Source organism: Heterocephalus glaber, unplaced genomic scaffold (genome assembly GCF_053883595.1).
Source record: "Heterocephalus glaber isolate CG9 unplaced genomic scaffold, H.glaber_assembly_v1.0 deba00000896, whole genome shotgun sequence".
NCBI classification, from domain to species: Eukaryota; Metazoa; Chordata; class Mammalia; order Rodentia; family Bathyergidae; genus Heterocephalus; species Heterocephalus glaber.
This window is the reverse complement of record NW_028258170.1, coordinates 4,075,193-4,100,434: the sequence shown is the minus strand read 5'-3', so window position 1 is coordinate 4,100,434 and position 25,242 is coordinate 4,075,193. Positions and strand designations below refer to the sequence as shown.

The 25,242-nt window shown below is 40.3% G+C and overlaps 2 protein-coding genes across 3 annotated transcripts in view; one reads left to right on the top strand and one right to left on the bottom strand.

Annotated features, from left to right (window-relative positions):
• Nucleotides 1-775: 775 nt before the first annotated feature.
• Nucleotides 776-25,242, bottom strand: part of Trappc3l (trafficking protein particle complex subunit 3L) — a 65,687-nt gene continuing 41,220 nt past the window's right edge. Inside the window, exons 4-6 of one of the 2 annotated variants that reach the window (XM_087207887.1) lie at nucleotides 15,460-15,645; nucleotides 9,503-9,631; nucleotides 776-1,756 (exon numbers count right to left, since the gene is read on the bottom strand). In XM_087207887.1, the coding sequence (XP_087064013.1) occupies nucleotides 9,542-9,631; nucleotides 15,460-15,645 (276 nt within the window). In that variant the 3' untranslated portion in view covers nucleotides 776-1,756; nucleotides 9,503-9,541. Of the gene's footprint in view, nucleotides 1,757-9,502; nucleotides 9,632-10,098; nucleotides 13,702-15,459; nucleotides 15,646-25,242 lie in introns of those variants that run through there. The other variant, XM_004869068.2, reaches the window with a different exon arrangement.
• On the top strand, nucleotides 17,427-25,226 carry Calhm5 (calcium homeostasis modulator family member 5). Its single transcript, XM_004869067.3, has 2 exons — nucleotides 17,427-18,034; nucleotides 21,389-25,226. Exons 1-2 carry the CDS (start codon nucleotides 17,495-17,497, stop codon nucleotides 21,776-21,778), a joined length of 930 nt encoding a protein of 309 aa, XP_004869124.3. The 5' UTR covers nucleotides 17,427-17,494; the 3' UTR covers nucleotides 21,779-25,226.

Sequence of the window (25,242 nt, the reverse complement as noted above, 5' to 3'; positions counted from 1 at the left end):
ACAAGGGACTCCAGGTAAGATAGAGGAGAAAGAAATCCCTAAGACAATGAGGAAAAGAAATCACTCTACCACAAAGATGACAGAAGCATCCTTTCCATAATGCAATTAACTGCAGATCTGAAGGTTTAGAGAAGAAGACATTTTTTTCCATTAAGTTTATTGGTACATTTTAGGTAAAGAGAAGAAGACACTTAAAATGTTCACAAATTGTGAGTCCCCAAGGTTCTACTGGAATCTGGCTGAGATCTGTTAAATAGTGTGTTTTGAGACTCATTCCCAAAGTCTTTGAAATTCTTTCCTTCAAGGGGTGAAGATTAATGCCTTCCCTTGTGTATGTACTGGGCCATGGACTCATTAAATTTGAGAAGAAAGATGTGAAAGCAATGATATGAATCCTAAAGTCTAATGGGAAATGAGGGTCTGGAAGATTGCCTGTGTGGCTGGGGTGGAGGCAGTTTGTGAAAAAGCCTCATCTTCCTCAACAAGAGTCAGAAATTCGACCTCCACCAACTAATCAAGGAGAGGCTGCATGAGTTTGTTACTTAGTGAAGTGCAGTGAACACTGGAAGAAGTGGTTGCAAGAGTGGAAGGAGGTGCTGGTACAGGACAGGAAATGGCGGCAAAGGGGGACCTAGTGGAGACTGGCCATGGGAGGGAAGTAGATTTGCACTCTAATTTTACTCCTTATACAGTTTCCATGAATTCAATGTAAAAAAGTAAATTAAAAAAGAAGAAACAAGATTATGACTAAAATAATCATGGAAAGGTGTGGAAAGGTCGTGTAAATGTTGCCAGTGTTCCTAATCAGTACTTTGCATTTTTTGTAATGCCTAATTCTCTTAAAGGCCTCCAAAGTGTCATGACCTCCACAGAAGAGAATATCTGCATGACATCAACCTCCACTTAAGGTCTCACCATGTTGTCTGATTGGATGCAAAATCATAACATGATCACAGTCTAGAGGCCAGGAAAGACCTGTCACCCAACAGTTATAATGCAGTGGGACTGTGCTAAGATGAACACATGCACATGTCAGAGAAATGACCCAGTGGTAACTTGCCTGGGAGTTGCATCAGGTGCATATGGGTTGAGGTGAGGTGTATGTTGACTACTTAAGGAGTAGGAGAAAGGTGCTAAGAGAGCATGACCACTGAAGAGGGTTTTTGGAGTCTAGATTATTTACCAGGCATAAGGAAGTGGAAGAGCATTTCAGAAAAAAGGAATAGCATAAGTAAAGGCACAGAGGCACAAACAGATTGGGATACTCAGTAACCAAAATAGCTCAGCATTCCCCTGCCACGGAATGCCAGGGCCAGAGAAAAAGGCAGAGGCCAGGTCACAGGAGGCTTTATTTGTAGTCACAAGGAAATTATTCTCCCCTGTAGACCATGGAAAGACAGTATAGAAACTGGTGATATTATCAGTTATGGATCAATCATCCTGGTGAAGCGTTTTTTTTCTACTTTGTATTATATTATGACTGTTTTATATAAACAGAAAAACAGGATAGCATAATGAATCACTATAAACATAGACTTAACAATTGTTGCAATGTTTAAACATTGTTTAACGCTAAAAAAAGAGTTTGCTAAGGGAAGTTTCAAGTATAAACAAAAGTAGAAAACAAAGACAATGAAGCCCAAGGTGCACATGTCAGCTCAACAATTATCAACTCCTTGCTGATCTTCTGTGCTCCACCTCTCTGCTTGGCTCCCAGGTTATTCTGAGGCACATCCTCAGTATCATATCACTTCATCTGTAAACATAAAAGTATATCTCACAGAAGAAAGTAAACCTTAAGGAACCCACACCACCACCATCACATGTAAAAATAAGGCCCCTAAACATCCTGTCAGCGTTTATATTCCCCCTTGCCTTACAAAGGTAATATCTATGTGAATGGAGGATCAAATCAATTTCATATATTGCAAGTTTGAAATGTCCTTAAGTGTCTTAGGTATATTTAATCAGTACTTTATTGTAAAAATTTAATTCATTATGTTTAAGTTTTTAGATTATGGTGAAATATCTGTAACATTAATTTTATCATCTTAACTATTTTTAAGGGTACATTTCAGCAGTAATAAGCTCATTCACATTGTTGTGCTTTCATCTTGCAAAGCTTAAATTCTGTACTCATGGAACAATAACTCCCCATTTCCCACTTCCTGCCTCCTGGCCCCTACCTGTCTGCCCTCCACTTCCATAGGAGTGACCACTTCCATAGGAGTGACTACTTCCGGGTACTGCATGTGAGTGGATCACATGGTATCTCTTTTATGGCTGCTGCATTCATGTAGCATATTGTGCTTAAGACTCATTGATGTTATGATAAGAATCAGAATGGTCTTCCTTTTCAAAGGTGATTTCATTTTATGTATATGTACATTTTCTTACCTGTCCATTGATGGACACTTGAGTTGCTTGTATGTTTTAGGAATTACAAATCACTCTGATATGGACATGCATCTCTTGGAGACTCTGCTTTCAATATTTTTAAGGGGGTGTATTTAACCAAGGTGAAGCTGCTGAATTTTATGTTAATTTTACTTTGCAAAAAATATTTGAGGAGCCACCATAATGTTCACCACAGGAGCTGCACCATTTTTAACTTCCCACTAACAATTCACAAGAGTTCAGTTTCTTCACATTATTACATTAATTTCCATAGAAACTGCATGATTCCTCATCCTCATTTGTAGTTCACCTTTACCCATATTGATTACCAATAAAAATCAGTGGCTTGGACTGGCCATCACTTTTATCGGTTGTACCGGCATTGGTCATCCTGGTGCCATCATTTTCTGTCTCTCTTAGTTCTGTCTTTTAGGATTTTTTTTCCTCAGGCCTGCATCATTCACTGAGTAGGAGACTGGTGCTTACTGCAGAGGTTTCCAGTAATGTTTCAGGGGTCCCCAGTATGCAGGGTTCTGAGGACGTGGGAAGAGGGGAGGATCCCAGTCACAGAAAAAGGGTCTGGCTCTGAATACCAGAAAGGTGACACTGTCCCCTGACAATGACAGGATGAGATTGAGTCACCTTAGCAGGGGTTAGGAGAATACCTTGACTCCACTTGTCATCACTGGTTCTCACCTTAAACTGTGAAGCAAGATTCAAGGTCTTCCAGGAGTTGGGGGTGAGCTGAGGCTATATGAGCATACTTTCTGCTGTGGAACACAGCCCATTACTCCAAGCTCTGATATCCCCAAAGCAGCAAATAACCCAGGCTTTAGACTGAATGATCACACACATACCAAGGAGAAACACATGACCCTTACTTCCCTGGTGCTGTAATGACTGATTCTCCATGAAGGCACCAACACAGAACAGATGATATCTTGACTGGATGCCCTAAATTAAAATGTCCTATGAACCATGCACATAATTTCCCTCAGTCTCCAAAGGCAATGGGGCAGTTTGACTGTATGCTATTTTATGGAGCTCTTCATTTCCATAGGTAATTTTCATTCTGAAAATGCAGCAAAGCTAAAACTACCAAGACTCACATGGTGATTGTTCCAGTAACATCAGAGAAATAAGGAAAGCTTGCTAAAGCCATTATTAAAAAATAAGCCAAGGAAAAGCAAATTCTGGAAAATAAGTAAAATAGCTCAGAGACAATTTTTACTGCCACAAGAATGCTAAAAACTGACAAAAAGAAGAAATTGTCACCCCGATTGGCAGCAGTTCCCCTCAAAAAAACTATAATCTGTGACTAATTCATAGCTGCCTAAGTCATTTCACATTGCAGACAGTCTGGAAGAATTCAAGGTCAAAACCATGTACTTTTCAACTCACTAGATAGCTGAAAAATTGGTTTTTTAAGTTTCTCTGATCACCTGCTGGGTAGTGTTCATCAGGAGAGTGTCACATCACAATTAATAAATGAGGGTTAAAATAAGTTTCTAAACTGGTTGCTTAGTGGACAATTCTTCACCAAGAATGCAACTTCTTCAGACCCAGTAGATAATTAAGGTTGTGTTTCTATATAGGAACTCAGGCAGCTGACTCTTGACAAAGATTTGTCCTCTGTATTCTAAATGAAATGGAACCGACAGATGAACCAATGATATGGAAAAAGCAGTAGAGATAAAAGTTTAGAATGAAAAATTTGGGAGATTATATAGAGCATTTTTAATTGATAAAATTATGACACTTGAGAATTTGATCTATTCCATGAAGAAGATGCTAGGGTAGATCAAATGGAATTAATAATCATTAGTAGAGCTGGGTATGGTGGTACAGGCCTGTAATCTCAGCACTCTGGGAGGCTGAGACAGAAGGCTCACAAATTTCAGCCCATCCTGGGCAATTTAGCAACATAGCAAGGTCGTGTCTTAAAATAAAAAATTAAAAAGGGATGGGGATATAGTTCAGTATGAACACCTTGGGTTCAAGCCCTAATACTACAAAATAATAACAATAATAATAATAATAAAATAACAGTAGTAATAATCAACTAGTATATGCAATTACTTCTTAAAGAGATACAAGAGTTCTCCAGTTGCCACTGTTTCACCAGGGAACTTGCCATATCAGTTATTCCTCATTCTCTTCCACTGGCTCTTGCTCATAAGCCTAAAAGCATTTTCAAGTCTACCAACCTGGAATGAATAGTCCCTTGACACTTCCTCCCTAACAGTCCACAATTGTCTCCCATCCCATCACTGGCAAACACCTAAAAATAATAATGTGGCAGAATGCTCCCCAGTTCTGAAGGAGCTAAATGGCTTAGATAAGTCCCCTTTCTTTGGGGAACATGGGAGATGATGACAATGCCTTCTTGAAAGACTGGGTATTTTATGGAAGGCACACATTGGTCTTATATTGGGAACCCTGGAAACATTACTGAAAACCTCTGCAGTAGGCTCCAGTACTCAGTGTACGATGCAGGCCTGAGGGGAAAAATACCTAAAAGACAGACCTAAGAGCAATAGAAAGTGGGGTGCCAGGACAATCAGTGCTGGTTCAACCAACAAAGATGCTGGCCAGTCCAAGCCACTGACTTTTATTGGTAATCAATTGGGGTAAAGGCAAGCTACAATCAAGGGCAGGAGTATGTTCGAGGATGTGCAGCTATGTGGTTTCTATGGAAATTAATGTAAGCGAGGTTCATAAAAGACAAGACAAAATCTTGTTGAATTAGGAACAGAATAAACCAAATATATGGTTGTAATTAGAACATTGTCCTTCTAGTTAAGAAGGTTTTAGTTGTGGGAATGGAATTTGCGTGTGAGTTACTCTGACCTCAGCATGCAGGCTTCAGCTGGACTCCTATAAACAAGCCAATTGTGGAATTAACTCTACAGCCTGCACTGCTTACAGCCTGCGTTGGGGCATAATCAATATTGCAATCTCCTGCACCTGTGTCATCATTTATTCTCTCTCTCTCTCTCTCTCTCTCCCTCCCCTCCATTTTCAAATCCCTGCATTCTGAAAATATGAACAAGCAAACAGCACAACTGCACACCAAGTGACCCAGGTCTCTTTCCATCTGTAGTCAAGTTTCTTAGAAGAAGAATAATCTTGGCACAGCCTCACACCTCCCACTGACTCTGAAACCCACGTGGCAGGCTTCTGCCACCACCCATCTTGAAATTTCTGTGAGACAAAGACCTTCTCATTACCAATCCTAACTTCCCTTTTCCTGATTAACTTTCTTGGCTTTTCTGTAGCACCTAACACCTCCAAACACTGGTTCCTTTGAAACTTGGCTTGTGGCCACCTTTTCCCTTCCTCTGTGTACTTTGGGGTGGGGGTGGGGGGGGTTGAGACAGGGCCTTGCTATGTAGTTCAGGCTGAACTTGAATTCACTGTGTAGCCCAGGCTGGCCTCAAACTCGCAATAATCCTCTTGCCTCAGGCTCCTGAGTGCTGGGATTACAGGTGTGCACTACAATGTCCAGCCTGCCTCTATGCTGCTGACTGAAAGATTGGCTTCTCATGTTCTTCTTTCCTTACTGTCTCTGGAATGGTGGTAATTCTCAGGATTCTGTCTTTTTCCCCTTACGCTTTTGTTCTTACCCTCTGTGGGTGTTCCACCTATATCTACTGTTCTTACTGTGATCCATACACTGAAGACTCCAAAGTCTGTCAGTTCAGACCCTCTTTGATTTTTTTTTGAGACAGGGTCTTGTTATGTAGTTCAGACTGGTCTTGAACTCACTATGTAGCCCAGGCTGACCCAAACTGCAGTGTTCCTCCTGCCTCAGCCTCCCATGTACTGGGATTACAGCCGTGCACCACTAAGCCTGACCAGACCCCTCTTCTGAGTCCCTGGTTTCTTTGACTATGGCTTACTAGTTTCTTGCCTAGGCTGGCCCTCTCTTATGGCCTTCCACTCACTAGGCCTGGTCCTTGGGAGCCATCACCAACTCCCTTTGTCTACAGCCTCACATCTTAATGCATTTAAAGCATTGGCAAACTTAGCTCCTGTGTGATAGATTTCCCTTTGATTTAGGGTGGCTGCTGTATATAATAGCTACCTTCTTCTTCCCAACATGCCCCTACTCCCATCAAAAGAGTAACCTAATACTTGCTGTCCTCCTAACAGCTAGGAACATCACAGTCTCCTCCAGTCCCTAGCCACTACCTCACTCAACCCCACCCCAGCTCCTACAAGGCCTACCCTAGCTCCTATAAGAAGCACTCCTCATCCTGGCCATATTGCTTTTGTCTCTCATTTGTTCAGAGACAGCCCGGCAGATTGTCCCTGCAATAAAGGCTTGTTGTGGCCTGGTCTGGTCTTGGTTTTTGGCTTTCTTACCTGACACTGTGTAGTTTCATAACCTATGTCTTATCCCCCTCTTTACTAATTTAATGCCCCATAGACTGTTGTTTTAGCACCTGATACAAAAGTTATTGAATCCCAAATTCAAGCAAATCGCTTTTTTAGGTATTCCAATGTTTGGTACATACACATCATTAGAAATTAGCACTTCCTCTTCAAAGTCATCAGAATCTATGTGATTCATCCACTCTGCTAAAGTCATGAAACACAGTCTGCTGGTTTGGAAGTTTGTATCACGGGGCAGCTCCTGAAATCAGGGCGTTGTTTTTACTTTGGAATTCTCAAGTGACTCCTGATAAGTTTCTAATGGAAACAACTGAAGCAAGAACGTGAGGTTTTCTTTGTTTCATTTTAAGAGCTGCCACTGCATTAGCTCTGTGCCTTCTGCCTGCAGGATCTTCCTTCTAGGTCTTGGTTGCCGAACAGATGCCCTCTACAGTGCAAGCCTTGGCTCTTCACCTCCAGAAGCCTCTTCCTCTCAGAGGGGAGGAGAGCATACACACTCAAATTCAATTAGAAAAGAGTATTTAAGCATGTGAAAAATAGAACAATAACCAGTCTATTCTGTTCACTATTCTCCAATATGTTGCACATTATCTGACCTGTCACCTATTGATCATGCACTGCATTTTATTGCATTACTATTAATAGGGATTTGAGATTTGGAAAATGCATTATTTTGGATCCAATTTATTGCAAGTAACAAAAACTCAACTCTACTCCTGTAAAAAATATTGTGCATTTACTGAGTCATGGAAACAAATTTCAGAGGCAGGGAAGGTTCCCTCCCTCCCCCTTCCCTCTCTTTCTCTTTGTAGACTGGTGATTGAACCCAGAGGCTTAGCAATGAGCACTTTTTAATTTTGAGACAGGGGCATCTCGCTAAGTTGCTCAGGTGGGACTCAAACTTGGTGATCTTCCTGCCTCAGCCTCTCCCAAAGTGTTGGATTACGGGCAAGTGCCATTGTGCCTGGCTCGGACTCGCTTTTTTGCAATTAATTCATGTTTGTCCTTTTTCCTATGTCAGCAGCAACCAAAGCTGAGAGAGAGAGAGAGAGAGAGAGAGAGAGAGAGAGAGAGAGAGGCTTTTTCCACAGTCATAGGATAAAAATTATAGTGACAGAACCAATGACTGCTGTCTGAGGAGTATCATGTGTGAATTGGCTTAGATCTGGTAGTAATGGGCTAGCTTTAAACTGAAATTAGCCCATGTGTTTAGGTAAGAGCAACAAAGCTGTGAACAAAGCTGACTTTCCCTGAGGTGTGAGGTGTGTGGGTCATCCTGTTTCAGGTGGGTGCCTAAGCAGAAAAATATCATTTTGCAATCCGGGTCAGGGATAGAGCAGGTCAGTAAAAGTCCAGGGCATGAAGTATATTTTTAAAAAAGGAAATGGTGGGAGCTTTAAGGAAGAAGTGAGGAATTGCAGGAAAATTCCTTAAAAGAAGAGAAGCTTATGTAGAGGCAATAGGGCTGCTAGAAGACAAATAGAAAACAAAAGAGAGAAGAAGAGCACAAAGAGATTGGATTGCAGAACACAGTCTGAGTGTAGGGATAACAAGAAACACTCTCGAGACATCTGTTTTTGAACTGTTTTTAGTGAAGGCTTTCCAACTTTTCATTTGTTTTGTTTAGCTTCTCCCTAGTGAAACACTTGAAAAATAAAATTTTGCTAATTATCTTTGTGCCTGGGACTTGTTTTCAATGTTAGGGAGACATGCATGGATGGAATAAGAACTGGGCATTTCTTTTGCAGATTCCTCTGCATTATCTGCATTGCATCCTTTACAATCGGCCGATGGTTTATCTAGACACTGTTAGCTGACCATTGCTTGTGTCCACCGAAAATTCTGGAGGTTTTACCAGGATGAGGCAGTGCAGCAACTGGACAGATCTTTCCAGGAGCATGCAACTAAGTGGAATAAACAAAATTTGGCCCTCCTTAAGAAGAAGAAGAAGGATGTTGGGTGTTTTGGCTCCCAAGTTTCCAGGGCAGGAAGGAGTTTCCATCATGGGCTTCTTCAGTGTCACCACACAGATGCTGTTGGCTTGGACAGCTGGTGGATGAAGAAGCTGTGAAATGTGATGACCACCAGGGTCCACAGCCCTAACCAGAGAGACCCATAACAACAACTGGAGTATCTTTCAGTGTCTTCTGTATCTCTTGGTAGTTAGCAGACCTTAGTCAAAATAATAGCAGATCTTTGTTAAAGTAGTCTTTTTGTTACAAAATTTTAAATATTTTCTCACTTCAAGCACTTGTTTTTTGACATTTCTACTTAGGCCTTTTACAGTCAGGGAGAACAGTGAACTTCTCCACAATAGTCCATATCAAGTGCTAAAGAGATCCAAGCTTTTAGTAGCTAATAGATGAACCTGAGAGGTTTGAGGGATCAGTAAATAAGCACACAGAATGCTGCTGGAAATATTTCTGATTCCTGGCAGCTGTACTTAGCGAATAATGTACAGCTTTGGCAGCCATCTAGTGGTGTCATTTGAGCAACACTAAACCATCTCCCTGCCCCAAATATTGCTGAAATGATTTTAAAAAGTCTGTTTTGATCAAGATTTAGGGTTTTTATGAAATGAAAATATAATATGATCTTGTAGTTATGATGAACAACTTCCAAAGCCCTTTATGAGAAAAACTCAACTTCACACAATAGCAATGAACACACACACTGGCAGCTGGGGATGAGGGGCATCTTTGCTTACTGTTTATTTGGGTCATGGCTCAGTTGGAGACAGCACATTTCATGGCACTCTGACAGTCCCCTTCCATTGGTTTCCTGTTGGGGTCTCCTCGGTGGGAGACTGGAACCTGAAGACAGTATCTGATGAAGCCTATTAAAAGAAGGGCACAGGGGACCAGAACTCTGTGTGGAGTTAAGGCCAGGTTTATTGGTAATATTCTTCTTTTATACATTTTTCTGTAGGATACATCAATCATTAACAATTTACAATGCTAGTCAACTAACCACCAGTTTTATCTGTGAGTACATAAAGCATCTAAAGAACCATCTCCTTTAACTATCCTCCTTTAATCTTAGTGCATCTTATCTAAATCATCTTGGCTACTTAAAGCTTCTAAAGGAATTAGCTACTCTTATCTACTCTTATACCAAGCAAATATTTGAGAGTCTCAAGGGACCACAGCAGAATGAACACTGTGGGATCGACAAACAGCCTTCTGAAGTTATCTTTAACTTCTCTATCTGGACCTGCCACAGACATCAGGACAATCTGTCCTCCTAAGGCTGTCCGAGGGCCTGAGAACTTCTCACATCCTCCACAGTTTCCCTTAGCTATTCTTTCTTTTTCTTTTTTAAAAATTTTTTCCTACCCATCTTTTCCCTTTCTGTCCATGCCATTCGGTTCTCTCTATTGCTTTTTCTGTGTGTCATACAGAAAAGGCTCATTTGCCGCTGACTGGGATTCTAGGCCAGTGATGTCCATTATAGTGTTAGTGATTACTTCATATGTCACCAATGTGCCTGAGTTTTTTAACTTAGTTTAATTTTAATTGACTTAGATTTAAAAATGAAAATTTTAAAATGTTAAAAATGTTAAACACCACTAATCACAATTTTACTGTTTGAGAAGGACTATATTTCACGATAAACTTTGAAAGTTTACCAGTCAACTGAGATGTGCTAAAAGTGTAAAATGCAAACCAATATCAAAAATGCAGTATATAAAACATCCATGATGAAATAATATTTTAGATAATCGGTATAAATGAAATATATTATTGAAGTTAATGTTACCTGTTTATATTGATTCAAGGTGGCTATTAGAAAATTCAAAGTAATATATATGGCTCTCTTAATTCTAATAAAGTGCAACTTCTAGATTCTCACATTCCTCAGGATGAAGCACATATTAAATGTGAACAAGCCATTCTTTTAGGTATATAGGTCATATTTTATAGCATGCGTCAAAATCAAGGGAGTGCCTTCCCTCTAGGCTGAGAAAAACAAAGGATGGGGAAGAAACCCCACCTTGTAGCTATTACCAGTTTCAACACACAGCATCACTAAAAATATAGGATGAAGGTGCCTTTAGGTAAGTAGGCTTTGACAGTGGGGTTGGGACAGAAAGGAGGGAGGGAGTAGGCTGGAGAATACTTCAGGCAATAGAACATTTTCAAGAGAGCTACTTGAATGCTGATTTAAGGAGGTCCTTAAATATGGGTCTCCATGCATTCCTGGAGAGGTAAGTGAACTACGGACAAAAAATCAGTTGATCAGATGGTAGAAAAGTAAGTTATTAGATGGATTGAAACCAAACCTTCTTCTGGAGGTACCAGTTTTAAAAACATGACAACATGACATCCCTTCCAACATGATATATCTTCTTCCAGATTCTATTCGTTTTCTGTATCAGAGGCCTGAAGATCCTTCCATTGGTGCCGCAGCTGCTCCAAGGAGCCTATCTGGTCCTTAGGGCTGCCTCAATGGCCCAAAGAGACAGCTAGGAGAGGGGAGCATTTCCCTGTGGTCTTCTAGAGTCCGAAAGTCTGGAATTTCAGTGCTTATCTATGGCATTTAAACATATCGATATTGTTTTTGATATTTATCATATCCGATCCTTTCATTTTCAGATGAGAGAGAGAGAGAGGGGAGAACGAGGCTATGCAGGGTCAGCCACCAGTCAGAATGATCTGAAGGGCTAGAAACAGAACCAACAATGGGAATTCTAGTTGATTTCTATCCATATCACTTCCCCAGCTTCTTGTTTATCTTGTTGTTTTTCAGAGTTATGAGTCAGAGTCAGGGTATCATGTATGCTAGACAAGGGCTCCACCACCAGGGCTCCATACCCTCAGCCCCATTTACATCAGTTTTAACTCATGTTATCACAGTAATTGTAGCTTTTCCTTGTAAAGTGAGTTTTCTACCTTGTGCTGGTGCTCTGATGAAGATTATTGTTTATTTAATCCAGTACAATTTCTTTTCTTTCTTTCAATTTTTTTATGGTATTGGAGACTGAACCCAGGGCTTTTGCACTGAGCTACACCCCCAGCCCCCTTTAAAAAATATATTATTTTATTGGTACATTTTAGGTATACAATATAATGACATTCATCATTGGAAATTTGCACCTTTATATAATATCTCTTGGTTCTTCTTTTTCCCCCTTCCCTTCCCCTCCCTTGAACCCCTCCTTCCCTCCCTATTTACAAAGACTTTGTTTCCATTTTTCATTTTCTCATATTAATTCCATTCCCTTCTCTTAATTTCTTATTTTGAGACAAGATTTTGCTAAGTTGGTATATTGTTGGGTTCAAACATGGGATTCTCCTACCTCAGCCTCCCAGAGTGCAAAAGTTGAAGGTGTATGGCATCTCACCTAGGTGCATTTTCTTTCTTTCTTTTTCTCCCCCCATTAACTTTATTGGTACATTTTAGGTATAAAATACAGTTACATTCATCATTGGGATCTTGTACATTACATGAGTCTCTTGGTTCTTATTTTTTTCCCCCTTCCCTTGCCCTCCCTTCATCCCCTCCACCCTTCCCTATTTGCAAAGAACTTGTTTCCATTTTTTTCCTCTTCTCATATTTTTTCCTTTCCCTTTTTTCCCTTCCCCTACCCCTCCCAATTCCCTGCTCTTTTAGACCTTTTCTTCCTGTTACACAATATCAGTTATACATTTTTTAAATTACAATATTAAGATCTAGGAGACATTACCACAGATTTTACAGAATTTAAAAGGATATAGAAAGCATATTACAAAAATCTTTTTTGAAATAAATTTGACAACTTCTAAGAAGTAAGTTAGAAGACAAATTAATGAAACTAACTCTGGAGGAAATATAAAATTTGAATAGCACCTAGGTGCATTTTCAATTTTAAATATGTTCTTGTCACAGACAAAGTACTCTTTGGAAGATTTTTAAGGCTAAAAATGATGGTGTAATTTCTTTTTTCTTCCCATTTTTTATTAGTACATATTTGTGACTCATAATAAATACATTCATCATGGGGAATTGGTATACATACACAGCACATGTTGGTCCTTTTCAGTAAAATTTCTTAGTGAATAAACTTTCAGGTAAGGAAGACTTCTCAAAGACCATTATTTACCTCTCATTATAGAGATTTCCCATCTGACTGTCAGCAATATTTCATGAGAAAAGAAAGAGATAGATACTGCTATTATAAAAAATAAACTAAATTTAAAATAAAATGAATGAAAATTAAATGCTATTTAAAAATTCTTCAGAATTGGCATCCAAATAAATACCTTGCCATGGTGATTACAAATCAAACTTTCACTTCCTAAAGTTATAAGCCAAAATAATATTCACAGATTCATAATTTCTTAAAAATATGGAAAAGTGTTACAAAGGAAAGTGTTTCTACAGAGAATGCCATAGGTAGTATCTGGATCCTGTTGCTACTTAATGAATTTATGCTGTGTCATTTCATCCATTTTTCCAGTGAAAGAAGATAATGTACCAATTGTTTGTACAGGTTGTGCCTTTTCCCCATTACCATAAGTAAACTGAATGAAAGCTGTGAGGATAGAGGTATAACATGCGGAATCCATGCTTCCCATCTTATACGGAGTTATTTGTATATGAAATCTTGTGGACATGAGATGAAAATGTGTGATTTATAAGCAAAATAAAATCCTCACGCCCCACCCCACATTTTAAATTTCTAGCTGATCTATAAGCCTTTCAAAGACCATGCTGTTAAGCAACTCAACATTCCTGTAGCCATACATGTTAGCTACTAACACGTGCTCCTCAACTAGCCACCCTGTGGCATTTCACATGGAGCCTTCATTTTCTCCGTCTATATTTTTTCTCATTTGGCTGTTTTAAAAATGTTATTCCTATTTCTGTCACACTGTCGCCTTTTAGTCTGTCTTGCAAGAATGTGACATCAGCAGCCAAATGAACCTAGAAGGAAAAAAAACAGATCTTAAAAAAAAGCAAACCTCTAAAATTTTCTCAGTCTCTTTTTACATTGTTAGTTACTTTCTGTGTGAAGAGGTGAACATGAAACCCTTCTGTGGATGCAGGGCCTTGAATGTGTCTCCTCCAGAGATGGTCCAGCAGCCTGTAGTCCTGTGCTGGGATCTGCTGAGACAGTGGTGGTCCACACCTGGCCCAGCTCGGGTGGCAGGGAGGCCCAGATGTATAGGCCATGTCCAGCTGTGCTCACATGCCAGGGCTGGACTGTGGATCCCTCTCAAGAAAAACACAGATTCCCAGTTCAAAGGTGGCCTTACCTCAGCGTGCTTGGCCTAGCAGAACTTCCAAGGATAAATGGATTCTTAAAGGATTCCTCTCAATCTGATTTGCCATAAATCATTGTCATTAGCTAAATAACATGGCCACTTAGTCTAACAACAGTTAGCAATCAATTATGGCTTTGGGAAGCTTTGAAAAAATATCAACTCTATAAATTAAAGATTGAAATTATAGACATGAATATTTAATGCTCAGGCCTTCTTTTTCTTCATGAAGCATTTACCATTTCCCTTAGGGGTTCCTTCTCTATTCATTATATTGTTGACTAAATAAGGTATTTATTTAGTTTTCAAATCATTAATAAATAAGATAAATTAATGAAAGTACCTTCTAAAGGCAAAGAGTAGGTGAAAAATGCCTAGGTCTAGCAGATGATTAATGAGTATTTATTGGTGCTTATCTGTCTCATTTCTTTCTCTCACTAAAAATTTCTTCACCTAGAATTTGATAAAACATAGATTTCCATGGGCCAAATTATTGGGCTCATATGTTTGCAAAACCCGTGCCTTGGATTACCTACCAGCCAACAGAAGGATCAGGTTGCACTTGGAAATATAGAAACTAAATTTACCCTCTACTGTTTCTCTCATAACTATTTTATGTCTTTGTTGAAATTTAACAGAAAATCAATTAAAAATAACAAGGAGGCTATTTGGATATTTGGGGCTGCATGAAATCTGACACCTATTTTTCATTCAGCATGTATAATAATCAACTGCTATCCATAAGACCTGGAAACTTCTTTATCTGTTTTTTATTTAGTTTTATTATTTTTCCCTTGCCTGTGAACTCCCGGAACTCTCCTCTTTCCTTTCCTCAATATTATGGTCATTGGGTGAGGGACAAGCTTTAAACAATGCTAGGGTAGAAGTATGGAGGGTCTATGTGAATAGTATTATTTCTATAGTTTCATGTTTTTGGACTTGTTTTTGCTTGTGACTTCATCTTTTTCCTAATTACCATGAATAATTAAAAGTTACATGCACAGGGGATCATTATTGAGGAGGTCAATACATGTCTAGGTTCTGGTTACTTCCTGGCCCATTAATTCTTTTTTTTTTTTTTTTTTTTTTTGGTACCAGGGATTGAACTCAGGACCTTGTGCTTGCAAGGCAGGAGGTAGAACCACTGAGCTAAATCACTGGCCTTGGCCCCATCATTCCTAATAGTGAAGAGTCTGGAAAATAAGACTGTTAGCTCCATTCACCAACTTGGCTGTATGTGTATTAAGCTGTGAAAGATTCTGAACCACAACCACCCAGCTGAGCTGCTCCCAGAGTTCTGATTCTCAGCAACTGTGAGAGATAATAAATGTTCGCTCTCTTAAGTTGCTGTATTCTGAGGGTGAATGTTACACATCACCAGGCAGCTGATACACCTGGCAAGATGAAGTACTCGTCTTACCATCTCCAGGGCACCTCTGATAATCCCACAGAGTAAGTTGCAGTAGCACAGAGAAGACCGCCCAGCAGGGAGTTCTTCCACAAACTCCGATAGAGGATTCTTGTCAAGAATCAGGGAAAATTCATTTCTGCTTGCATTGTTACAGGTCACACTTGGTGTAACTCCCAAGTACATCTTGAAAGCCACCTGATAAAGATTTTAAAAAAACACTGTCACTTGTGCAAATATCTATTAGCTGGACCACAAATACCCTGTTCCAGGCATCTCAGCCCAATGATTAAGAGTGTGGAGTGTGGGCTCAGCATTTCTGGGTCCACACTTAGCTTAGCAATTTATCGACTCATGTGAGCATCTGAAATCTATTTATTTTCACGGAATATCCTAATAGTGTTTAAGAAGAGGCTGAAGAGTAAGAACAAAAGGGTTCCAAGATTGAATCTAGAGAGAGCAAACTATAATGAGTACATTAAATAGAGATGGCAGCCAAATTACTGTAGGTGACAAGCCTTTGAGAAGGCACAAGGGGTGATGTTAGGATGAATGTAAATGAGCCATAATGTGATTCTCAGGAACGGCTGTTTCTTTCCAGGCCTCAGAGAGAGATTTACAAATGTATAAATGAAAGAAATGTTGGACGCTATTTATTTTAAACACTTAGTTTCACAATGAGTAAACTGGTGCTTAGAGAAGTAAAATAGCACAATCAAGACCATAGTATAACTTGTTTTCTGGGCTCCTAGTGCAAAGCCTGGATTTTTCACATAGGCCTGGATTTTAAACCTTATTAATTAATAGAAATTTATCAGCTTAGGATGTCACCTTTCAAATGCCTTAATTAATTTTAAAATTAAGAGCAGTGTATAGAAGAGAAATGAAAACTATTTTCTTAAATTATTTATAATTTGAAGTATTAAGAATGGTCTTTCTCTCTTTCTTTTTCTTTTTCTTTCTTTCATTCTTTGTTCAGGTATTTACTGAGCTCTGCTTGATAAGCACAGTACCTGGCACATGATGGGAATTCAGTAACCATTTACAGAACAAATTATAGAATGAGTACCCAGTCGCCGTTTGACACCATGTCAAGACCCAGAATACTTGGATACTGAATAAGCATTTTCAGGGGAGACAAGGTGGAGAGCCGGCAGGGCAGAGACAGCCTACGTAGTAGGGATGCACCATGGCGTGGAACACTGCAATGAGGTTCAGGGGACATCCACATCAATCAGCTTGCGGACAGTGGGGAACCCTAAAGAGGAGATCAGGCTAATGCAGAATCAGATTCTGTTTTAGAGGACTCCCTTCATGTTGCATGGAAGATGAATTTAGCGATGGGGTGAGGTGAGCATGAGGTCATAGGGAGATACACTAATCAAGAGGTTACCCTGAGAGTCTAGGAAGGAAATGGTAAGGATTCTCTCATTTTGTTTCTTCTTCAAAACTTAAACCCTCCTTAAACGTTCCCATATAAATTTCAAGTATCTCCAATCCCTAAAAATGGCTTAATTTTCTAATCCTACCCAGTTTAAAAAGGTATAAAACGAATCCCTGCCTTCCAAATCTGAAGTCATATAGCTAGAGAAAAAACTTTCATTGTGAAACTCTGGGTTTGGAGATTTCGTTTGGATCCCAACAAACTGGCTGCTAATGTTGATTCATTCTGCTGGAAAATTCCTAGGCTATTACTCGTGTGAGTGAGAATTTCTTTCTGATTTTCCATCTAAGGCACATAGAAATAATATTAAAAAGAAGGCTGTGCATTTTGATTTACTGTACTTCTCAGCATTTAGGCTGCTGTTTCACGGCCCAGTATCTACCAGTAGGAGGCGTTATCTGAACACTGTTGGGAAACATGCATTCCTAGTGAATGACATTGTTTTTTTATCTGGCTGAATTCAGCCTGAGACTTGAGGACATTACTTCTAATGAAAGAAGAACTCCACCCTCGTCGACTGCCACAGCCACTGCCACAGCCCCAGTCACAGCTGCTGTTTCAAAGGCAAAGGCAAAGCATTTTCCCTCTCTGTGCATCTCCAACATGGATGCTTTTCAGCCCATTGTAAAATTCTTTCTTAACCAGAAAACTGCTATTGGCTACAGTTTCATGGCTCTGCTGACTTTGGGAAGTGAGCGTCTCTTCTCACTTGTGGCTTTTAAGTGTCCCTGCAGCAGTGAGAATATGGCCTATGGGCTGGTGTTCCTTTTCGCTCCTGCCTGGGTGTTACTGATCCTAGGATTCTTTCTTAACAACCAGGCATGGAAGCTTTTCACAGGCTGCTGTGCAAATCCCAGGAAAATCTTCCCCAGGGGCCACAGTGGCCATTTCTTCTTTGTGCTTGGCCAGATCACACTGAGCTCATTGGTGGCTCCAGTAATGTGGCTTTCTGTGACTTTGCTTAACGGAACTTTTTATGAATGTGCCATGAGTGGGACAAAAAGCTCAAAAATCCTGGATCTGATTTGCAAGGGCAGGCCCAAAGAGTGCTGGGAAGAACTTCACAAAGTCTCTTGTGGCAAAACCAGCATGCTCCCCGCGGACAATGAAGAAGTGAGATTGTCCCTGCAAGCCCAGTCTCAGGTAAGAACAAACTCACCTCTTTCTCCCACCATGAGCTTGAAGTTTTCTGTCTGTCTTACTCTCAGCCAGGGCTGAGTCAGTATGCCAGGATATTTTGAAACTAAGTGGAAATAAGAACATGATGTACTGGTAGCATTAAGACAATCTCAGGAAAGCTTTCTGGAGGTTGGATGGCTCAGTAAAATTGCTGATTGGATTATATCTTTTCCATTTCCAAAAAGAAAATATCCTCTGGGTTATGCATATGTAAATACTTAAGTACTTTAAAGCTGTCTCTCTGGGTTGACTTTGTAAATAATGTATAACACCAAATCATAAAGTGAGTATTAATGGCTGACTATAATTAAAAATTACTGCCTTCTATCCATTATTCATTTTCAAACCAGTTTCTTAGAGAAACACAAACACATGCACCTATTAAAATAGAGTTGAAACAAATAAACTAATATTTTTTAAAGTTTCACGCAATATAACTAGTGTAGCAATTCCTTTGAATGGTTTTCAGCCACTGCTGTTTCTATGTATAAATACTTTCATGATTGAGAAGAATTTCCCATATAAACTATGACTCAGTAGTCTTTAAATAGCCATCAGTGAAAAGTGGCCATATTCTCTAGGGAGATTAGGTCTTTTTTCTGCACTGTTGAACTAAAGTTCTTACATTACTTCAGATGCTCAAAATTCAAGTTGTTTTATTTAGCAGGAGGAAATCATAGCTTCACCTAATTGGTGCAGGAAAATAGCTTGTCTCTCCAGATAGCTGAACACAAATCAGATGGATACCCCTGCCCTGGACTTTAGAAAAAACAGACACCCTATAGTCATTCCTAAAACCAAAACAAGGAGTACCAGAAGGTAAACAGATTTGCATTTGTCAGGAATACTACTTATTTCAAAATAAAAGCTCCAAAGAAGTAGTTTTACCTTTTCAACAAGGATTTGCATTTATAGCATATCAAGGCAAAGTCTGTCCTTAAAATCGTACATTCCAAAGCTACTGGAAGTGAAATCATACTCTATGAACTGATAAGCCAAAAGTGTCCCAAAACAAGATCTTCTGTTGAATGAGCAAAGCACATTTTAGATAAAATATGTCAGGCTCCCTTTTGTTGAAGGAATGTATTAATTACAAATGTTATGACAGAATGAATAATTTATGTTTGATGTCCTCAGGCAGTGCCATATCCAAACACTTATCACTGTGTAAGCTTTTCTTCTCTAAACACAGGCACAAGATTTTAAATCATACACATTCTGTCATAGCCTAGACTGGGCACAATCACCTGTTGACTTTTCAGCAGAATGAGAAGGACCTGGGGCTGATTCCTATGGGTGGATGCCTGAAAGATGTGGATGAAAGGAGTTGTGGCAACAGCAGGTGCTGACCGTGACACTGATAACAGGAGGCAGCATACACTCCTGGCCAATAACTGGGCATGTGGGTGGGGGTGGAAAAAGTGCATTCATCTATGGGTGGGGTGGAACAAGAAATCCAGCTGGATGATTCTCTGTTCTTAAGGGTGTTAGAATGGAGTAGTGGAAGAGCTCAGCCTTGGAGGTGAACTTCGGTTTGATTGAGATGCTGTTATTCATGAGCTATGTGACCTAGAGCTAGAGGTTCTACCTCTGTGAGACCTAGCCTGGTGTGGCACAGTACAAGTACGTCCCTGAAGTGTTGGAAGGGTTAGAGACAATGGACATAAATGGGCGTAAAGCATACAGTAGATATTTCAGGTTGATGAGAAAATTGTAAGGGTTTGGGGAAGGAGACTCACACAGAACAGGACACGACTGAGAACTCTGTTGAGGGAGCCTCCAGCACACTCTTGTTGGATTCTGGGCGTGGTGAATGGGGGTGGCAACATGAGGGACAAGAAGTTTCAGAGGTCAGGACTCAGGAAGGCAAGTCAGTGCTAAGGTCATGTAGAGGTGGGAAGGCATAGGAAGCTGGCCAGATAGTTTATAACTCAGCTAAAATTAGCTCAGATTCTGAGATAAGATGGCTGAAGAGAGGACCAGTTTGGAAAATGAGGAAGGTAGATGACAGAAAAAGGAAGAGCTGAGGTAGACAACCACAAACCCATAAATGATTCAAGCTAAAGATGAGAACTTTCACATGATGGTAGCTGTACCTCCTCACTCACTAGTCATAGGCACAGAGGGAGATTACGAGTTCAGTAATGCTTTTACACAAATGTATATACATTTAAAAATAGCAGTGGGTGTTGTAACTACCCTCACTGAATGCACTTGTGTGTTCAGCATTATTTCACTAGATTCCCCCAAATACCCTCTGAGATGAGGCACCCCCATTTTACACCTGAGGAAACAGAGACATAGTAAGGGAGAAGGAGGTTTAAAACCAAAGAATGCCCATCCCTGGTAAGCATTCACATGAAGAGTGCAACCCTTCTCTCCAACCTCCTCTCTGAGCCACAGTTTTGTAGCCGTTTGTCTGGAGCTCATTTGTGGTTCTGTTATGGTCTAAATAGATTCATTTGCAGATTACTGTCTCCATTCTCAAATGAGCCCATCTGTCAAAGAATACTAAAATCATTCTACATTTTCAAAGAGATCTTCTAGTTGGGCAAATATAAAATTAATTCCATTTAGAAAAAATAATTTGAATCACAAAATGTATTTAGAAGATATGTTGAACTACATAGCCTTTCTTTTTAAAATTAACAACAAAACAGAAACAGAAACATCAGGTCCATTCATATTAAGAAAAAGTGTTTGTTTTTTAACTACTAAAAATCAGAGCAAACAATCTTCAAGGTTTGGAATGACTCTTTTTCCTCAGCATTTAGACAGGCTCTAAATTATGCTAGCTTTAGCCTCCTGTTGTGTTGCGTTTGTCTCCCTTTACCATGAACAGTGAGTAATGGCCTTTGTACCAGAGAGTGTTACTCTAAACAATGTCACCTGGGAAAAGTGGGTCACCAGCCTTATACACGTCTGTCAGTGCCTAGGAGTATGTGGCTAATTAACTGGTCAGGTGTGCCCAGAAAGCCATCATTACTCCTGCACAGAATTCTTTCTTCTAAAAGATATACTATTTGAGTACTTGATTTATCCAATTCTTAAATAATTTATTTTTTAACTTTTTTCCATTTGCTAGTCTTCTGTTTATTTATTTTTGGCATAGCAACAATATTGGGTAAGAGAATAGATATTAGATAAACTTTATTTTGACTGATAGAAAAGTGTCTACCAATTACCATAAGTGATTTGAAATGAGGAATGGTAAGGACTGTGGTATTAATTTAGCTATCCACTTCCTAATAATACTGTCTCAGTTTCCTGAGACCTGAGTTTGCTTTCACATGTCCTCAATATTTCTTTCTTCCTAAGATTCTAGGATGGTTCCTGATTTGTTCAGCATCCTTCTTTTCTCTGCTCACCACTTGCTATGCTCGCTGCCGATCTAAAGTCAGCTATCTGCAGCTGGATTTTTGGAAGACATATACACAGAAGGAAAAGGAGCATTTGGAAAATACATTTGTGGATTATGCCAACAAGCTGAGTGAGAGGAACCTGAAATGCTTTTTTGAAAACAAGAGGCCAGATGTCTTTCCCATGCCCACCTTTGCTGCTTGGGAGGCTGCTTCAGAGCTGCATTCTTTCCAGCCAAGCCAGCAACATTACAGCACCCTCCACAGGGTGGTGGATGATGGGCTGGAACCCTGCCCACAGGACGCCGAGACCATGATGATTCTTGTGGGCACTGCCCAGGATCTGTAGTTCATCTGCCATCACTGGCTCACAGTGCTCAGCAATGCATCCATTCTGAGAGCCTCCTGCCGAACCCACAGCGGCCTCGTATCTTTGTATCTTCTCATAGTTAGAACTTTTTTACTGAACTGGGACAAAAGGGAAACTTCTTTGAAGTTCTCAAGTGCAATAAATGTCAGGACAAGCTCAAATTGATGCGGATGATGACCTTGCACGGATGGAGGATTGGGTTTAGGAGGTCCAAACATTGCTCCAAGTTCTAAGATTTTATGATTCAGCAAATAGCTTTATGCAAGAGGCTCCACCACTCTGTGTAAATATGAGTCATGGTATCTGGGGGCTGAAGCAGTGGCTTCTGAGGGAGTGAGATACTCTGAATGCAAATTGCTGAATCCAGTGGCAGCCAAGGCATTGTCAGAAGGAGTCCTTGCTGTGTAAATCTAGCCCAATCTAACCTATGCCTTTCAAGGTGTATGAAATTCTCCCATTTGAAATTCTTTCCCTCAGAATCAAAAGACCTCAGTTCTCACAAATGGCCAATTACAAGAACATGAAGTCTGAAATTCAGAGATTTCTACATGTTTCCAGCGTATGCTGAAAGTATGTCACTGAAGGTGGGCTGCTTCATAAGGCTGTAGGCCCTGGGCACTTTCTCATTCACAGACCAGTTTTTACACACGTATGTGACTGTCTTGATACAAATACAAATATATATATTTGAACACTTTACTCAACCTAAAATTTCATTTATTGTATCCCAAATTTAAAATTCAAAGCACTCTCATGGGCCTTTACGTGGCATGATGCCTACTGTGTCACTAGTATGTCTCAGTTGGTTTGGGTTACTGTAATAGTGTCACACACTAGGTGACTTATAAACCACTCAGATTCATTTCTCACAGTTCTAGAGGTTTGGAATTAGGGTGCTGCATGTTCACCTTCTGATGAGGGCCCTCTTCCATTTTGCAGATTGCGGAATTCTTGTTGAACCCTCCCACAGTGGAAAGAACAAATAGGCTCCTCCGGACACCTTTTTAGAAGGACACCAATCCCATGTCTGAAGGCTCTGCCCTTGTGATATGATTACCTCTCAAGGCAGGAAGACCTTCTAATAGCCTTGGGGTTTAGGGATCCAGCATATGAGTGGAGAGGAGGGGTACAGATATTAAGACTATAGCAGGGTAAAAAGATCTGGGAACACTGACCAAAGTATACTAGTAATTAAACTATTTTGCAGTTTTGCACTTATCAGAAATGATGCAAATTTTGCATTCTACTATGTAATATATATATTCATGCTGGTGTGTGTGTAAATTCTCCTTGAGTGGAATTGTGCTTGTGGAGGAAAGACCATGTTATTCACTGTGGCTTGCACCTGGCATGACTGGGAATCCATAGCTCTGGATTTGAGAAATCTGGATATTAGCTGCTTATTGCCATGAAATATGATAACAGATGGAGGCTACAACCCTACAGGTATAACACCCAGAGCATATCTGTGATGTTGTGTCTTATAAGAAGAAATATATATTGTGTCTTCATGCTCATTCCTGGCACAGAACTTCTACCAACCTTGGAATCTCCACAGGGTGTCTTAGTATGCCAATGAGGTGACAGGTGGCTCTTGGATAGGCTCAGGATGGGAACTGGCTGCTGGAGGAATGGCTATGTGATTAGAAGATTGAAACTTTCAGCCCTATCCTCAGACCTCCTGGGAATAGAGAGAGGCTGACCATTGAGTTGGTCACCATGGCCAATAAAGTAATCAATCATGCAAACATAATGAAGCTGCCACAACACCCTCCAAAGAACAGGGTTCTGAGTGCTCTAACACATGGGAGGTGGCATCAGCAGAGGAGGCATGGAAGGTCCCCTATCCCTTCTGCCCACACCTTGCTCTCTGCATCGCTTCCATTTAGCTGCACCTGAGTGCCTTTTATATGAAACAAATAATAGAAACTCCAGCCCTTTCATGAGATCTGGGAGCCTCTATAGCAAATAATTGAACCTGAGAAAGGGCTCATGAGAAACTGATTTGTAGGAGAGAGATAGAGATAGAGATAGAGAGATGAGAGAGAGAGAGAGAGAGAGAGAGAGAGAGAGAGAGAGAGAGAGAGAGAGAGGATTAGGTGTGAGGGGGCAGAAAAGTCAAAATAAAGAGAGAGAAAATTCATTAAAGACAAATCCTTCTCCTTAGCCCTTCTTGACTTGAAAGCACTTCTTCCCTTAAGTGTCCGCTGAGTTGGAAGAAAGCAGATGTCTCTCTGTATGGCTCTTGGGCTGGGTAAAAGATTAAAGCAGCAGTTCTACAAAAGTAGCTTTGTTATGGCAAGCTGACAACCAAGGAATTAACTCTGGGGCATTGCTCTGTCACCCTAAACCACAGAGGCTTTCTGCAGTTAGGAAGCTTACACTCATAACAAACACTGCCTCATTCAAAAATATCCAAGCTGACTAAAAAGAAGCCAGCAGCCTCAGGTACTTTTCAACTGCAGCTTAGTAAGCAGCCTCCTACTCTGAGAAGGAGTCACCCCAGGATGAGTCAGGTTCTTCTCCTGACTCCCAGTCTTAATTCCTCTGGAACACTGCTTTACTCAGGAAGAAAACAGGTGTCAGGAATCTTATCTGTCCCAGGGACAACCTTGGAGGGCATGGGTGGAGACAGGATGGGTAAATTGGTATCTGTCCTTGGGTATCCAGAGGGAACAGGTACCCAGAGGCATGAAAGCAAGCTGGTTTGGGCAGGGGAGACTTTAGAAGAGTGAACAGTTTGTTGTTTTAGGTTGGGCAGACAGTGTTTAACATAGGAAGCTGTGCATAAGTGATTTATTAATAAGGAATGTGCTCAGGAGAAACCTGTTAGCAGAATAGAAACAGGTGAGAATGAGGTTTCAAGTGAATCTCAGTCTCATAGGGAGGTGTGGGCCATCGGCATCTCTCTGGGGGCTCTAAAATGCCAGCTGTGGCTTGATCCCAAAGCAGGCTCTGGGACTTCACCTGTGGCTGTGAGTTGGTCCAGGGAGTGACCCTCCAGAGAGGCTGGCACCACTGGAAATGCAATGCCTGGAGAGGATTCTGCAAGGGGGCCACCAGTGTCTGCTACGGCAGTCTCCTTTAGGTCTAGAGGTGAGGCATACAGCGACACCCCTGGACTACAGCCAATCTACCCCCAGGCTGCTTTTTAAACTTCTCATTTCCTTTAAAACCAAAGGACAACAAATATGGGTATCTTGTCTTCTTCTATGGCCGTTGCTCTATTACATAAAAGAAAAGGGTTGGAGAATGCTCTTTGAAATAATTTGATGCTTTTACATACAAGGTATATATACAAGGAAAAAATTCAATGACATGTAACGCCTATGTTATGAAAATGATCCTGTGAATAAATTGTGTATAAATGTACAGGACTCTTTTCTTTCTGTGAGGTTCAAGCATGCTTGTTCAGACTGTACTAATAAACAGCAGCTTTTCAA

What these genes read in the sequence shown, in the direction of transcription:
- Calhm5 (XM_004869067.3), top strand. Translation starts at nt 17,495, where the DNA reads ATGGATGCTTTTCAGCCCATTGTAAAATTCTTTCTTAACCAGAAAACT. An exon ending in CCCTGCAAGCCCAGTCTCAG is followed by an intron (nt 18,035 to 21,388) that starts GTAAGAACAAAC and finishes TTTCTTCCTAAG; the next exon opens with ATTCTAGGATGGTTCCTGAT.